General features: G+C 38.7%; 1 protein-coding gene across 4 annotated transcripts; it reads left to right on the top strand.

Annotated features, from left to right (window-relative positions):
* Nucleotides 1–349: 349 nt before the first annotated feature.
* Nucleotides 350–14,485, top strand: zgc:114123 (uncharacterized protein LOC569174 homolog). Of its 4 annotated transcripts, none has more exons than XM_053240750.1 (16): nt 351–797; nt 2,327–2,358; nt 2,434–2,613; nt 3,549–3,674; nt 4,527–4,589; nt 4,700–4,864; nt 6,257–6,343; nt 6,589–6,727; nt 7,450–7,586; nt 7,664–7,712; nt 9,781–9,917; nt 10,005–10,100; nt 11,500–11,567; nt 11,657–11,684; nt 13,493–13,620; nt 13,937–14,485. In XM_053240750.1, the coding sequence occupies exons 1-16, from the start codon at nt 542–544 to the stop codon at nt 14,106–14,108; spliced, it is 1,863 nt and encodes a 620-aa protein (XP_053096725.1). In that variant the 5' UTR covers nt 351–541; the 3' UTR covers nt 14,109–14,485. The 4 variants fall into 4 exon arrangements, with proteins under 4 accessions (XP_053096726.1, XP_053096725.1, XP_053096723.1 ...); XM_053240748.1 differs by having other exon boundaries at nt 9,996–10,100; XM_053240749.1 differs by having other exon boundaries at nt 352–797; nt 9,784–9,917; nt 9,996–10,100.
* Nucleotides 14,486–16,210: the final 1,725 nt, after the last annotated feature.

The following is a 16,210-nucleotide window of genomic DNA, read 5'->3' as shown; positions in this document are numbered from 1 at the left end:
AACGTTAAATGTAACTATAAATGGTTAAAAATGTGTTCATTAATAAATGAAAAATTGCAAACCTTGGCAAACTGCTGTGGTATAAGTGGAATAAAACACATAAGGGTATGCTGTTATAGGAAAATAATCAGCATGGGGTGGTAACAGTAACTCCACTTCATCACACCACCACATAATTCTTTATTAATTACTGTCAAATTTTGTTATTATCGCTATTTAAAAAAATAAATAAAGAGGTTGTTTACCATTTATTGATAGAACAGTGTGCAAATACTTTGGTGCGCTATTTAAAAGAGTAGTTTTGGTGGTTTTAGCTGTTTATAGCATCTCAGGTAATCGTGCCTCTGACACACCTGACTCACCTCATTAACTAATTAAGAAGTCAGGTGATTAAACGAGAGTGCTGGAGGAGAGAAACAGATCTCATGATAAAGGCTGAAGAAGACTGGAGAAGCCTGTATTTCAGTAGTTGTAATTAATCCACAGTTTCTATACGGGTCTGAAATTAAGATTATTGCTAGTTATTGATGAGCTGAAGGTGATGGAGCAGGCTGTGTTTCCGTCAAGCCGCTGTCAGCTCTCTCTGAGGAACATCCTCTCCGTACACGAGCAGCCGGTGTGTGAGGAGCAGGCCTGGGCGCTTTGCTATCAGCTCTGCTCACTGCTGGAGAGGAACTTCAGTCTGGAAGATGGTCAGATTTACAGCTCGTGGAAAAGTTTCAGGCTCCCGGGACCGGAGGGGATTTTCCTCTCCCCGGATGGCAACATCTCTCTGCGAATAGAGCACGGCAAAGTGGGTAAGATGTCCAGACTTCCACTTTCTCTCAGGAAAATCCACGTGAAACGTAAAAGGATGTGGGAGCTGTTATTTCTGATCGACTACAAAACTGTGGATCATTGTTCCAAAATATGGATGTATTTATTTTTTATTTCTTTCCCATGAGGCATCTCTAGCACATGTGCTCAGTGTTTCAGTGACTAAAACTGTGTTGTGCTGTTATAGAAAAATAATCAACAGTGGGGTGATGTGATTAAACAGTTGCTGTTGCCATTGTGAATTGTTTTATTCATCTTATACCACAGCAAGTTCCCAACACTAGCTAATTTTATTGATTAAATAACAGCACGTTATGCTATTTATCCACTTAGAGTTGCATTTAATGTTCCTGAAACAAGTTAGTTCCTGTTCTCACTCGCGTTACAGCAGCTATAAACAGTCCTTCCCTCACCAGCGTCTTTTTTTTTTTTCCTCCTCTCTCTCTCTCTCTCTCTCTCAAGTCAAAAAACTCCCACAAAGCGTGAACTCCTTTTTTTTTTTCTGAAGATGTCGGAAAATTTAAAGTTGCAACTTTACACTGGAGACTCCTTCCATGAATGTTACACACATTTCTCTTTACAGGGAATTTCTCCACACAATAATTACACACGTTTACTACAGAAACGATTTGTCATGTGCAGTTCGTATGTAGTAAGATGCCAGAAGAACCACAGTTCTAGCACTTTTTGAGGTGTTAGAATTTACACTCAGGTTCTTGTTTTGTTTGAGTTCATTCAGGAGTACAGCAAAAAAGATTTCTGATGACTGAAATTATATAAATATAAATATATAATTTGTTATATTCGCCTACGTGCAAACATTATGTTCTTAATCATGACTGCGAAGTAATCCATTTTTAAAAGTAAAGGAAAACTCTCCTTGTGTCTGCAGTATCAGAATAAACACAAGCTTTTTACTGGGAGATTATCAGAGGATAAAGCATTTAGTTGTATGAAACCATGCATTAACATGTTTGACGCTTCTAGCACTTTAATTCAACTCTATTCTGCTCTATTTTATTTATATAGAGCTTTAAACAATGCACCTTGTCACAAAGCAGCCTTACAGATATCTGGATATGGAGATTAGTTTTAGATTTATCCCTTTTATTTTTAGCCGTAAAATATTTTAAGGAAAATGTTCATAATGTTTTCTAATGATTCTTGTAAATAATAATCCTAAGAAAGCTGCACCATCATTAGAATAATAATCGTAATATGATAAGATCATAAGAAGGTGTTCGATATCTGATGTTGGTGCTTTTATATCTTTGTTACAGGATGTTAATATCTGCTTTTTTTTTTTTTTGTATCAGTTGTTTAACTTTCCATCCTTTTTCTCATTATGTGAAAGGTTTAAAATTAAAAACTCTGTATTTTGGTGATAGTTTGTTAGCAAAGCCTCAGTAAAGATGAAACTAGTGAAGCGTATTGTGTTTGCTGAAGATATTTTTTTCCATGTCACTCACCTCACTTTACCGTCTCATGACCGTTTCTTTTCTCCGAGCAGAACACCAGTTTGTAATCGAGACCGAGGCTCAGGTAAGCATCAGGTTTAACCTCATGAATATTCACTTCCTGCCTGAAACGCACAGGGTTAGCAGTGTGTTTGTCCAGACGGTAGACTACGTGGGTCGTCTGATGTACTCGTGCCTGGACTGGGGCCTCGGTGCAGACGTAGAGCGAGAGCTGGACGAGACGCTGGAGCTGCTGGTGGATCAGATGACCAAGGTGGACATCAGACTGGGTGCTGAACGCTGTCTCCAGCCCATATGCACCATCTCCGAGGTCCTGCAGGTACAGATCATCACCTTCTCATCATCTTTTAAGCCATCTACTCTTTCTATCTATCTGTCTTTCTATCTAGAGTTTGCTGATTGTTGGAAGTCGATCAGTTCATGACCAGGTTTAATAGTTGTTAGAACAGGAACAGCATTAAATTACATGTGATTTCTCCTTCTTGACTAGACTAATATTCACTTTTACACTACAGTGGTGTTGAATTCTCGATTCTGTTGGTCGGAAGTAGTGCAGCTGCAAATCGCAGATTTATATTAATGCGCTCGTTCTAATACGTTATTGTTTCTATAGTAACAACTCATTCACAGGGACTTGTACAGCAGACACACACACACACACACACACACACACACACACACACAGTGTAATCGATAATATGGTGAAGCTTTCTGTAATTTATTTATCATTCATATAAGGAGTCTCCAGTGTCAGTGCTTTGTAACAGTCAGAGGTAAAGCTGTAACGTTTCTCCATCTTCAGGCCATGAGTTTACGTTTTGTGGTTTCTCTGTAACATGACAAGCTGCGGCTATTAAAAAAATTGTCAAGTTTGAAAGAGAAAATTGAGTGAGGAAACCAGCTGCTCTAACAGAAGTGAGAACAGGAACTAACTTGTTTCATGGGCATTAAATGTAACTGTAAATGGATAAAAGAATAACATCCTTTTTTAATAAATAGAAAATTGTAATTGACAAATCGCTGTAGAATAAGAGGAATAAAACACTTCAGGATGGTAACTGTGACAGCTTCATCACACCACCATGTCGTTGATTATTTTCCTATAACAGCATGACACGAGGGTTTTATCCCTCACACATGTAATTCGTGTCTCCTGATGTTTATTTGGTTGTGTGGTAATTTTGTGTAGTTCAATGCATTTGCACATACACGATAACGTTAACGTTTCATTAAACGCTCTTGGTCCTCGTGCAGGTTTGTGAAGAGCGCCTTTATAACCCGAGACAGGCGACTCAGCATTACAGGAGTGTGTGTGCTACGCTTTACTCGCACACCATCGAGCTGTGCAACTATCTGCAGATCATCGAGCAAACCCAGGAGGTCAGAAACACACAGCTAATCACTTTAAACCTCTAACAAGTTCTAAATCACAGAATAAATACACAAAAACAGAGTTTAGCATCATGCACTAAATCTAATACAGGAGGTATATTGGATTATAATAAGGCCTCTTTATCTTCTTGTGTGTGAATGTATGCACAAATGGTTTTAACGTAAACTGACTTTTGAGGTGAGTGTGTCATTTAAACTCAGAAATTGTACACTGCTAATTTGGGCTAATTTATATAGCATTTATTTTGTAGTTTTTCTTTTTTTTTTCTTTAACACCCTTTTTACTTCAATTGAACCAATATCAGATTTACAAAATCAGCAATAAGAATAATAAAAATCTCAAAGATTCTCTGAGGAGAAATGAGTTTTTGTAACATTTATGGAAGGAGTCTCCAGTCTCAGCACTTTGTAACAGTCAGAGATAAAGCTGTAACTTGAAGTTTTCTGACATCATGACAGACGAGTTCACGCTTCTTTGCCGCTTTTTGATAACGTTGTAGCTGCTATAGTGTAAGTGATAACGGGAAGTAACAATTTAAATGTAAATATAAATGGATAAAGTGTCATTCATTAATAAATACAAAATTGTAATCGTTGGTAAAATTGCTGTGGTGTAAGAAGAATAAAGCGATGCGCAAAGATAATCAACTTGGGTGGTAAGAGTGACTCCGCCTCATCACGCCACACTAGCCTGTCGTTAATTAGTTTCCTATAACAGCACAACACGGTGCTTTATTCCTGATGTATTTGATATTGGCCGCCTTATATATAATGAGTAGTATTTAATGATCTAGAAGTGGAAGCTTCATTCTGTGCGATCAGTTATTTATTTTCCTTCAGAGTCTGCAGAAACTGATCATGGAATCGGAGAACAATCTGGTGCCGGATATGACGACTAACTGGGTGAGGAAAGTTAAATGGATAAATTTATGCTTTGTGACTTTTTCACACTTGAGCCCTTTAATTCAGGAAGTGGATATCTACATCACTGCTCTGTATTAAACGCCACGCAGGAGTTCACGTGGAAGCACCTGATGGACGAGTTGAGCAGAGGTGTTGTCCTGCGCCCTCCGAGGGACAAACTGAACGCCGGCGTCCCTCTGCCAGTCGACGTGTCTCCTTTTAGCCAACTCCTGCAGGACATCCAGCTCAGACGCTACACACTGCGCAAAGTGAAGGTCACGCTGCAGCACTTCAGTGTTTGTTTTTTTTGTTCTTGTAAAAAGCATCCACTAGTTTTAAAGTTCTGAGAGTGCAGTGAATGAAAGAAGAAATATTAATTTAGAAATACATATATGATTTAAGAACAAATTATAATTAACAAATTATTAATTAACAGAGAGGACACCGATCCGATACCTGGTATCAGTATCGAGTTGATAACAGCAAAAAAACAAACAAAAAAAAACAAAAACTCATTGGATCGGATATCGGAGAAAACGGATCGGATATCGGATCCTGTAACAAACAACAAAGACTGGAATTGGATTTGGAAAAGAAATTTATTTTTTGCAGCTGGAAATGTTTACTTTTAGTTAGGATTGATTATTTAATTTGTACTTTATTATATTACTACATTATATTTACAATGTAAGTGATTCTTTGTGTGAGTATAACTTATATAAAAATAAAAAAAAAAAATAAAAAATAAAAATTTTAACTTGGTAGTTTTTAAAGAAATAACGCATCAGATGGGGGTCGGTATCAACCGATGCTCGAGGTTTCGGTATCATCAGTACCATACCATCTATACAAATGTATTAACTCTTCTGAACTTTAAAGAACCCTGAAAAGTGATTTTCTGCTAAATTTACGAACTGCTGCTTTAAAACAGTGTCCTGTGCGGACGCTGATTAACCACCATGCTTTTGTGTATTTTTATAGTATATTAAGACATGCCATATGCTGTAAAAACTAACAGTCTGATCTAGAATCTGATTCCCTTTACCATCTGTAGGGACTCGACGTGTTGTTTTTTTTTGTTTTGTTTTGTTTTTGTTTTTTTTTTTTGTTTTTTTTGCATCACCACCCGTGTGCCTTCCCCTTCTTCCTCTGAACGCAGAGGATCATTGGTCCGCATATTTGGTCTGGCACAGTTTTTATGCCAGATGCCCTCCCTGATGCAACCCTCCCCGGTTTTATCCGGGCCTGGGACCGGCACTGGGCCTGGGACCGGCACTGGGCTTGGGACCGGCACTGGGCTTGGGACCTGGCCCTGTCGTGTGCAAACCCAGTGGCTCGTGTCGGTTCCCTGGCTGGGACTCGGACCCAGACCACGGCAGTGAGAGCACCCAGGCCTAGCCACCAGTCCTCCAGGGACCCCACCTATGTGCCTTCCCCTAAAATACCTAAATAATATTTTACTTATTAATCATTGTTTATTTAAAAAATGTAATATGAAAAGGTTTCTCTCTGAAAGAGTGCCAATTTTTTTTTTTTGTTGTTCATTGTATCAAATCTGCTGTAATGAGCTATGAACATTTTGCTTAGTTTAGCTTTCTATTTGTCTTGAATTTATTCCACTTTGTACACAGTGAAGTTATTTTAATTAATATTGTTCTGGTGTAAAGGCGTTGGAGAACGCTCGTGGAGGGCGAGGAGCTGATCCTCATCAAACGCTGCTGGACATTATACGGGCGGGGCCTAAACTGCGGCCGGTCAGTTTCTCTCTTTCTGTGCATTTGGTCATTTTAGAACTAGTCTAGAACTAATAAATTCACATTTTATCCAAAGTGCATAAAAGAAAATTATATAATTGGCAGTTCTGGAATTTGAACTTGCAACCTTCTGTTCATGAGCTCTGTTTATTCTGTACAGAGGTCCATCCAGTAAATTCAGTCTGTGGTGGAGAATATTTGATTTCACTCTTCTGCTATTCCAGAAGTGTCTCCCTGTTGCTCAGGTCTCGGAGAGAAAACTGAAACCCAGAGTCCAGAACCTGAAACACGAGGTCAGTCTGCATGAGCTGCTGATGCAGGAGATCCGCTCCACTGACCCAGGGAAGCTCCTGTCCTCGTGTCAAAAGAGACGGCCATGCAAAGGTCTCGTCGTTCATGTCTGTGTATCTCTGCGTCCCATCTCTGTGTCTCGTGCTGCGTTCAGCTAAACCTCGTAACTCCAAATTTCAGAACTCTGACTAGGAAAACCCAACTCAGAATTCCTAATAGGAGACTAATTACGGTCTCCTCAACCCCGAGTTCAGCAAGTGACTTCAAATCAACATGGCCACTCACAGTAACAGTAAACTCTGTAGCATTTGTAAAATTTTTATACTGTATTTACAAGGAAAAAATACATCACTCATCAGTTAGCTGGCTAGATTGTTGCTAACAAAAGACAAACATGTAGGTGTCCATTTTTTCCCCCCAACTTTGTAGCTCAAATGCACGGAATTCAGAGTTACGACTTTCCACTTCCGAGTTGAACGCAGCATTATGTAGCTTCTTGGCGGTAATACAATATCTGACTGCGGTAAATACACTCATTTTTTTTAATGATCCCTGTGTTCCTTTAAATGGTTTGTTGGATAAGTTTGAATGCAGTGCATTATGGGTAATACAAGCAGGACCTTGATTACAGAATAAGTTCATTTAATTTTTTATGTGCCATCAGAAACGATTTTGTTGGAAATTTAATGCATCCTGTTAATTTGGAATATTTTTTAAAGTATATATTTTTTGGAACCTTCACAAACCCTAACAAGACCTGAGCTGAAATCTTAAATAAGATTCCTGTTTTTCCTTACTTTTCATTGGATCTGTAGAAACAGTAAGTGGATCTCTGTCTCTCAGCACGTCGCCTGTGAAGTCCCTGACGTCTGTCTATGAAGATACAAACGAAGACATGTCCTTCTTTCTGAACGCAGCTCACAGCTCCAGCCAGGAGGGGGCACCATGCCGAGTAAGGGCAGAACACAGCTTTTGGGTTTTTAATATTTATTACCATTAATTAACCCTATGGATTCTCTGTTTAATTAGGAAACAACTTGTAAAGATGGTTCTGCTCCACAAGAGGACAGTTATACAGGTAAAGCACGCAACTCATTTTGGATTAACTTCTTATTTCCTCTAGCATTTCAGCTAGCATTACTACTACAACCACAAAAGACAGCATGATCATCTTTTCTCTTGAACAATTTGTAAAGTGGGTGGGGCTATAATAACATGATATAATGATGATGAAATAATGAGATGGAGGTAAATAAGTTCTAACAAAAAAAAAAAAAACACATGAATACCAAATGATAACTTATTGCATTTCAAACACAATATTAAAATTAAATTGCTTTTCTACTACTTTAATCATGAAAACCTGAATTCTTCAAAATCACCTGGTGAGAGATCTACCCTTGGAAGCGTATATAACATGTAAGTGTTAGCAGGGTTAAGCCCCGCCCCTTTCTTTCAACGATAAAAACGCATCCATATACAGTTTCCTTTTTGGCGTCGGCACATTTGAGCACACACTGTCCAATCAAAGTACAAATTCCACAAAAGGACAGATGACAGAACCAGGAGTTTAGTTTGTTTTTTTGTTGTTTGAATGAAAGGGTTACAACTTTTTTCTGTTGTTAAAGACTGTATGATCCCAGAAGGGCATTATAGACCTGGAAAAAAAAAAAATATATATATATATATATATATAAATAAATGATGAATGTACGTGTGTGAGATTTTTTGCCCCACATTAGTTTTAATATGACGTTAATGAGACCTTGAGCAGTGCATTACATCTCAACGCTAATAGTTTCATTGTTGATGTTCATAGATGTTAACTTTTAGCCTAGTATCACTAAGTTTTCTAGTTTTTCCATTCACTTTGACATTTGTGTTGTCATTAAATTAAATTGTATGTATTTTTAGACTTTTTCTGCGTCTCTAGTCATGTGCATTGGTTCTTGAAGGGGTTCCTTATAGGGTTCTTTGTGTGGAACCCTCTCTGACTGGGAAACCTTTTGTACGCCTAAACATTACAGGGCAGCGTAACACAGTTGGCAGAAAGAGCTATCTACCCTCTTACACATACATGAGAGCACGGATGCCTATGATTGGCTAGTGTTGCTGTGATTGACAGGGGAGAGAGAGTATGCCCCTCCCACCCAGAGAGCATGGCCAATTGTGCTCTCTTGGCTCCCTGCAATGGATGGCTTTGGCCATCTTGAACTTGTGATCTCGAACGCTTTTGTTGCACCACTCGGGAGTCTATTTATAACTTTTAATCTGTGCTTGTGGTGTTTTGTATGTTGTGATTTGCAAGTTGTAATGATGTCATTTCAAATTTTGGGTTGGGTGAAGGGGGGGTTAGGGGCAGAATATGAATGCTTCAAAGAAGGTGTGTGTTTTGTTTGCTCTGTCAGAGAACATAAAGCTCATAAAGGGCTACTTTAAGCACACTTTTACAGTTACAGGCCTGAGTGGCTATTGGTTCTGTTCTACTGTAGCAAACATTCGAACACCATTTTGTACTGAAATTGCAGCACAGCAACAACAGCAGACGATAGCGTGTAGCATTAACAAGATAGCCAGCTAACGTTAATGATTCGGTCATCAGCATTCCTCAAATCAGTGATTAGTACGGTCAGTGTTATAGATTTAACCGAGAACTATCTCTGTATATGAACTGATCTAAAGCCAGTACTGCTATAAACTCCTTTAAAAGTAGCGAAGGGGAACTTTACACTGTTCAGTGTGAGCGGCCATGTTGATTTGATGTCACTCTCTAAACAGGGAAGGAACTGGGAGTTGAGAAGATTGTGCCAAGTTGAAGAGTTGAAATTTCAATGTTGAGGGACATTTTCTGTGGATTTTACCACTTTTAATTACAATTACAAGTTGCAACTTCACCTTGAGCGCAGCACTAGTCCCCCTATTCAGACAAAGCTAAACCTCTTTTTGGTATCCTTGGTTATTTATTTATTGATTTATTTTTCTTTTTTCCATAAGGGTGTACTGTTGGTTAATGCTCATTACACATCTTGGATCTTGCCATCATAAAGAACTGTTCAACATGTAACACCATGTTAGTGAAACTAAAAGGTTAAGGTTTAGCTTCAGAACCTGCAGTGTGGATCTGATCGTGGTGTGATGTGCTTCAGCAGGTTCATCTGTGAAGAATCTGAGCTTCTCTCCCGCTCTCTCCTCCACACCACTGAGTCTGTCTGAAGAGTGCAGGCTTTTCCGAGGAAAACGGCGTGCGCGGTCCTTGCCCAGCAACCTGGAGGTCCGCCAGCTCGTAAGTGAAGAACATGCATGTATTTAATAGCACTTGGAGACAGTTTTAGAGTTGATCTTGACCATGCGTCTTTGAAAGCCACTGCAGAACAAAGTTTCTGTTCCCACAACGATTGCTGATGTCATCAAAACACACTACAGGAAGGAGGGGAAGTCGTCGTGTGATGCGTACGGGAACTGGCGGGTGAGTTGGGGGGGTAAATTATCTCAGATCAGGAAGGAGACTGTCAGAGTTCAGACTTCTCTTTTATAGAGAATGTTAAAATCAAATCCACTTTTAAATGCCCCTGGTTTTAAAATTCAATTTGTTTCCTTTTTTTGTCTGTGTACTATTCATAATTTACGCTTATTCCACTGATTTATAGTTATTTGTAGTTTGGCTCATGAATGTGTCCTAGCATTAATACTTTTAATCTTTGACATGTAAAGCACTTTGAGATTTTGAAATCCAAACTAAACATGCTTCATGAATAGATTACGCAAAGTCAGGAAATGCTGAAACACTAAAAGCTGATTTGGAAAGATTCATTTGTACAAGGACCCATTTTTCCAGCGTGGCTGTTGGTGATGGGAATTCCGACTCTCTTCAGCTCACCGATAAGACTCGACTCTTTTCACTCCTGAATGGCTCAATGCAAATTTTTTCCTCTAGATAAGCTTTGTGATATTAGGAACATTGGTGGTTGTTCTTTGCTTAGGCTATGGCTGAAGTCTTACTCTACATTCTAATGTACATAGTGCTGCACTGTATTCTATAAAATCTATTAAAATAATTGTAAAATTAGCAAGACTAGAAACAAGATGGTAAGAGTCAAGCACATGTCTCACTGTTCATAATTTCCAGAGATGCAGTTTGATTCACTTGCGCTGCAAGAGTAAAGACACGGCTTAAAATCATTTTAAAGAACGTTCAGCTCTTTGGAAATACGACTCAATGCTCAACATTCTCAGCGTTTATGTTCTGTCCATGAAATGATTTTGGAAAGGTGTTCAGAATACGCCTGGGAGAATCCTTTTAGAGTGCTTCTCGATGAATTGAATAAAGTAAACTCTTTAAAAGAAACACCACCAAAACCTGTTTAGAGTTTTAAAATCACTACACACACACTGTGTCGTGTGCAATATGCACTACAGAGCAGTGATGAGTAGCAACAGGTCAAACTTTTGGTTTGAGGACATTTCGTTCTGCTACTTAATACAGATAAACGACTAGGTTTTGTGAAATAAGGGTGCTTTGTTGGCTCAGTGTAGACCTTCCAAAAGTTGTAGAAAGCTAAACTTTTTCAGAAAAGCACAGAGCAGTGTCACTCACACACAAATCTCCTGACCAATCAGATCGCAGCTTAATACATTCACTCATATTTTTCGATGTCTGTATTTTAATTTTCTGCCACTCAAGTTTCTATTAGACTAATACTTTATTTTTAGTGCTAAATAATGGCAGATATTTAGTTTAGCGCATGCTAGCTTGGCCAGTGATGATCTGTAGAAAAAATGTGAAAGAGTGCTCAATGGAATGTTCTCTTTATTAGCAACACTGTGCTACTGTAAAACACAAGTGCCTTTTTTTTTTCCCTCCACAGATCTGTTCATGTTGTGCAAAGAGAAGTTTGTATTTCACCTGGCACAACTTCTGTTCTCTATGCAGTAGGTACGATTTGACCTTCCTGTGTGTGATTTTTAGCACAGTCTGGCAGATTCTGTGGGGTTTTAATGATCTCTCTTATGGTCTGTCGACAGGGTTGTGTGTCCAGAGTGCTGTTTAGAGGTAGGTTTATGCATTGGGGGGAAATTTTACAATTTGGACAATTTCCCATCTACCCCAAATATACTCGATCATCCAAGATGTGTGGTGTCTAATATTTGCTTCTTTAGTTTTGGAGGCTAATGTAGCTAGCATGCAGGAGTGTAAAGTAAAGAATTACAAATACTTTGTTACTGTAATGGAGTAGTTTTTTCCTCAGGAATAGTGCTTAAGGAGTTGACAATGGATATACCTGAGTATGTTTTAAATACTTTAACAGTACTCTTGCTATTTTTCCTTTGTGTGTGCTCGCTACTTCCCTCTTCTGATTTTATTAGTTGGTTCATTGTTTTCAACTTCTTGAATGGCAAAAATGGAACTGGCACCAGCTCCTAATAATCCTGGAGGTCATCGGGAGAGACATGGAGCACGCCTCAAGCATGCAACGTAACATTAACCGCGCATCCATGGCCGAACCTGCAAGAAATTCTTGGAAGTGGAGACTAAGAAGGGCAACAGCATTCTCGTGCTGTGTCGGATTTGCCTTCTAAAGCCTGTTGTAATATCAGCATTCAGGAAATCAGCCTCTAGTTTGAAGAAATGTATCATGGTTTTGGTTTTATGCTAACTAGTTTAGCTAGCAACATGGGATAGGTTAGCTAGCTCATAAAAACTTAATATTTAGGACGGGTACTTTTTCTCTACTCACAATACTTTATGATTTTTCAGTACTCTTAACACCCTATACATGTAGCGGAAGTCTGTAGTATTATGCTGCAATTGAATTGTCTTGGAAAGTCGTAACGCTGAATTATGCCATTTTTTTTTTCCATGCGTTTGAGCTACAAAGTGGGGAAAGAACCATGGACTCCTCCGTGTTTGTCTTTTGTTAGCAACAAGCTAGCCATCTAATTGTGATGACTGTATGTTTTTCTTCTTGAAACAGTGAACTGTAGTGACAGTGTTATAGATTTAACAAGTGAATGCATGTTGATTGATCTAAAGCTAAGACTTGTATATGCAGTATAACTCATTTAAAGGTAAGAAGTGCTACTTTGTTTATTGCTGATGATGTGAGCAGCCTTGTTAATCTGACGTCACTTGCTGAATTTGCAGTTAAAGAGACCTTCCTGTAGGAAGGGAGGAAGTTGAGGGAGTGTTTTCTTCATTTCTTCCAAGTCTGAGGTTGGAAATAGTGGGACTTACTGTCCTCTATAAACATTCACAAAACTTCACAATGGAGCTGAATATTAGAAAGTTGAGGTGTTATCTGAGAGAACTGGACTCCGCCCTCTGAATCTAGGCCCCGCCTCCCAAAGTTTGAAGGTAGAATTTTAGCTTGAAGCTGGAAGTGATGTGGATGGTAAAAGTTCCACTGCAAACTTCAGTGTGTTTTTAAAAAAAAAAAGTTACATATAAAAAGTTACATATAAACAATTTCATCAGGTCAAATAAGTCAATGTTTTTACATTTACAGCTTGAAGCTTTTCTGGAAAAGGTTTTCAGCGAGATGGTCTTCCATTACTTGTTAACTACATTAGCTCCAGTCCAAAACCAAGGAACCGAATGACGCCATGGCTGTCTTGGCTGCTTGATGACATTTTAGGGAAAAATTATCATTTGTCATTATTATCATTATCAAATATCTATATATATATATATATATATATATAATAATCATAGAGGAAATTTATATTAAAAAAAAAATTTATATATATATATATATATTATACATATGTATAATATATATATATATATATAAATTTTTTTTTTAATATAAATTTCCTCTATGATTTGGCTGGACATCCACATCTATGTGTTTTGCAACAAAGCTGCGTCTACCCTTTAAATGGTGCATCAACCTTCCCATAAGCTTCTTCAAGAAGATTGTGTTGAAAAAAGAATCTGAGGAAAGTCAGAGACACTTCTGGAACGAGCGATGGTCGTGGGATCCATCCCGGTGAGTCAGTGATGCATTTTCCTTACAACTACAGCCAGGAATTTCAGCACATCCTTGTCTTTTAGCGGTTTCCTTGTTAGGATACGTTGATTTAAACCTCATGAATGGGATGAATGGAATTGAATAATATCTGTTCAGTGGCGTTTGTGTATTTGTGAACCTGATAAACTGGTGACTCAGTGTAATATTAAAATCAGTATGGAACATTGCATTGTTGAGTTTGCAAAAGACCGACTGTGGCTTTAACCACACCAGAGTATTCATCGAATGATGAATGAACAAATGAATGAATGAATGTAAATTTTGTGGTGTTCAGGGTTCCTCTGGTTCTGGCGTCGTCTCGCATATCCGGTTCTGTCGCTCCTCACACTCTGGCTATGAGAGACTGGCATAATCAGGACATGTGTGTTGGATGTCAGGGGCTTCTCCTGGAGGCGTGCGACTCGCCAGCGCCACCTTTCACGATTAAAGCTCCTCAGGAGATATAAATGATGTGTCTTCCTTTCTCTCCTCCACCTCCTTGATTCTTCTAGTGTTTTATTTGTACATTAACAAAGAATATTGCAAATGCAGGACACTGTGTTGTATCTATTAGCTGTTGTGTGTTTGTGGGTTTTTTTCCCTTTCCACGTCCGATGTTGGCGCTTTTAAGCCCTTTTCAGCACTGTTCCTTTAGCCACCTGTCACTGTGGAGGTGTGCGTGTGTGTCTTGTTGTGTGTGTTTATTTATTTATTTTTCTTGTTATTCTGGGCTGCTAAGGCACAGTGGCATTCAATATCAACAGTGTCCTCATTGTACAGAATATTTAACATTTTTATAACATTTTTACATATCAGAATGGAAATAAATTTGACTTTTTTCATATTTGGTTTTGTGTCCTGTTTGTGTTCTTGCTGAGGTTCTGCTCATGTTTTGGCTCACAAGGACAAAAACAATCAAATGGAACCAATCTTCATTGCTGTGTATATTCAGTTATAGTTTGATTTATTAACTTAAAATGCTAGAGCTAGGAAATTAGATCCATCCATCCACATCCAGTCCTTCAGTGACGTCACTCAGATGTCCTGATGTGTCCTGCTTGGGTCACTGGAACTTCCTGTAATCAATAAACATGAACTAAACATTAGCATGTAGTAATGAATGCTGGAAGATTATGGAGGCAGAATCATCTTGGAAAATATGGCTCTCCTAGATTTGTGTTTGAAGTCACTCGTTTGCTGTTTGCTACAGTCTTTGAACAACCTTTCATGGTTCTGTTGTCCCTCTGAGTGAATGCTTCAAGGCTCTATGGTAAGCTGTTCTCCTTTCTTGGAACTTGGTACCATCTTGTCAGGGTGGAAAAATGTTATTTGTATAATTAAGGATACTTAGCTTCCTAAAAGGGTTCTTCTTGTAAACCATTCTACATATAACCCATAAGGGTTTCCCAAGAGGGACAACCAAAGAACCCTTAAAGATCCCCTGAAGAACCCTTTTTTTCTTTTTCCTTTTTTTTCTATAACTGTATGTATTAACTGCGTAAGTGTGCGATACAAACCAAGGGTGTTTTTTTTTTTTTGTTTTGTTTTGTTTTTTTTGTATCATTAAGGATACTCGGCTTCCTAATGGGTTCTACTAGTAACCCTTTCTGAAACAATTGGGATAGGGGACCATTTTGTTGTAGGGTTCTATATACAACCAAAGAACCATTGGAGAACAATGTACATCCTCCGAGTGTATGTGGTAACTGGGTAAGTATGCAGTACAAACTCCAAATTATTGCTCATTATTTTCTTCTTAATATCTAAAACCTGTCAGACTTTTGATTTATTTTACCATTTTGGTCTTATAGTGTAGCTAAAGTTTGTAGACACCTGACCATCACACTTGTATGTGCTTGTTGAACGTCTCATTATTTGCTGTTATAATAAGCTCCACTCTTCTGGGAAGCTTTCCACTAGATGTTGGAGCGTGGCTGTGGGGATTTGTGTTCATTCAGCTACAAGAGCATTAGTGAGGTCAGGCGCTGATGTTGGGATGTCGAGGAGGTCTGGGGTTCAGTCAGTGTTTCAGTTCATCCCAAAGGTGTTCAGTGGGGTTGAGGTCAGGGTTCTGTGCAGGACACTCGAGTTCTTCCACTCCAACCTTCACACACCATGTCTTCATGGAGCTCGCTTTGTGCACAGGGGCATTGTCATGCTGGAACAGGTTTTGGGCCTCTTAGTTCCAGTGAAGGAAAACTGTAATTCTACAGCATACAAACACACTCTATACAACTGTGAGCTTCCTACTTTGTGGGAACGGTTTGAACCTCATGGGTGTGATGGTCAGGGGTGCACATACTTTTTACCATATAGTGTATCTTGGTACTTGGTACACTCTTAGAAAAAGGGCTCTTGAATTGTTCTTCAAGGGTTCTTTAGATTAAAAAGGGTTTGGCACTTCCTAAATGGGTTCTACTTGTAACCCTTTCTGAAACAATAGTGAAACACTTTGTTGTAGGGTTCTGTATGTGACCTTTTGGCTTTCCCTCTTGGGAAACCCTTAAAGAACTGTTGAAGCTTTATTCTAAGTATTCAGTGGTTCTTTAAGGGATCTTTGGATAAATAA

Source organism: Pangasianodon hypophthalmus, chromosome 16, assembly GCF_027358585.1.
Source record: "Pangasianodon hypophthalmus isolate fPanHyp1 chromosome 16, fPanHyp1.pri, whole genome shotgun sequence".
NCBI lineage: Eukaryota > Metazoa > Chordata > Actinopteri > Siluriformes > Pangasiidae > Pangasianodon > Pangasianodon hypophthalmus.
The sequence above is the reverse complement of the archived record's forward strand: the minus strand, read 5'-3'. Positions and strand labels throughout refer to the sequence as shown.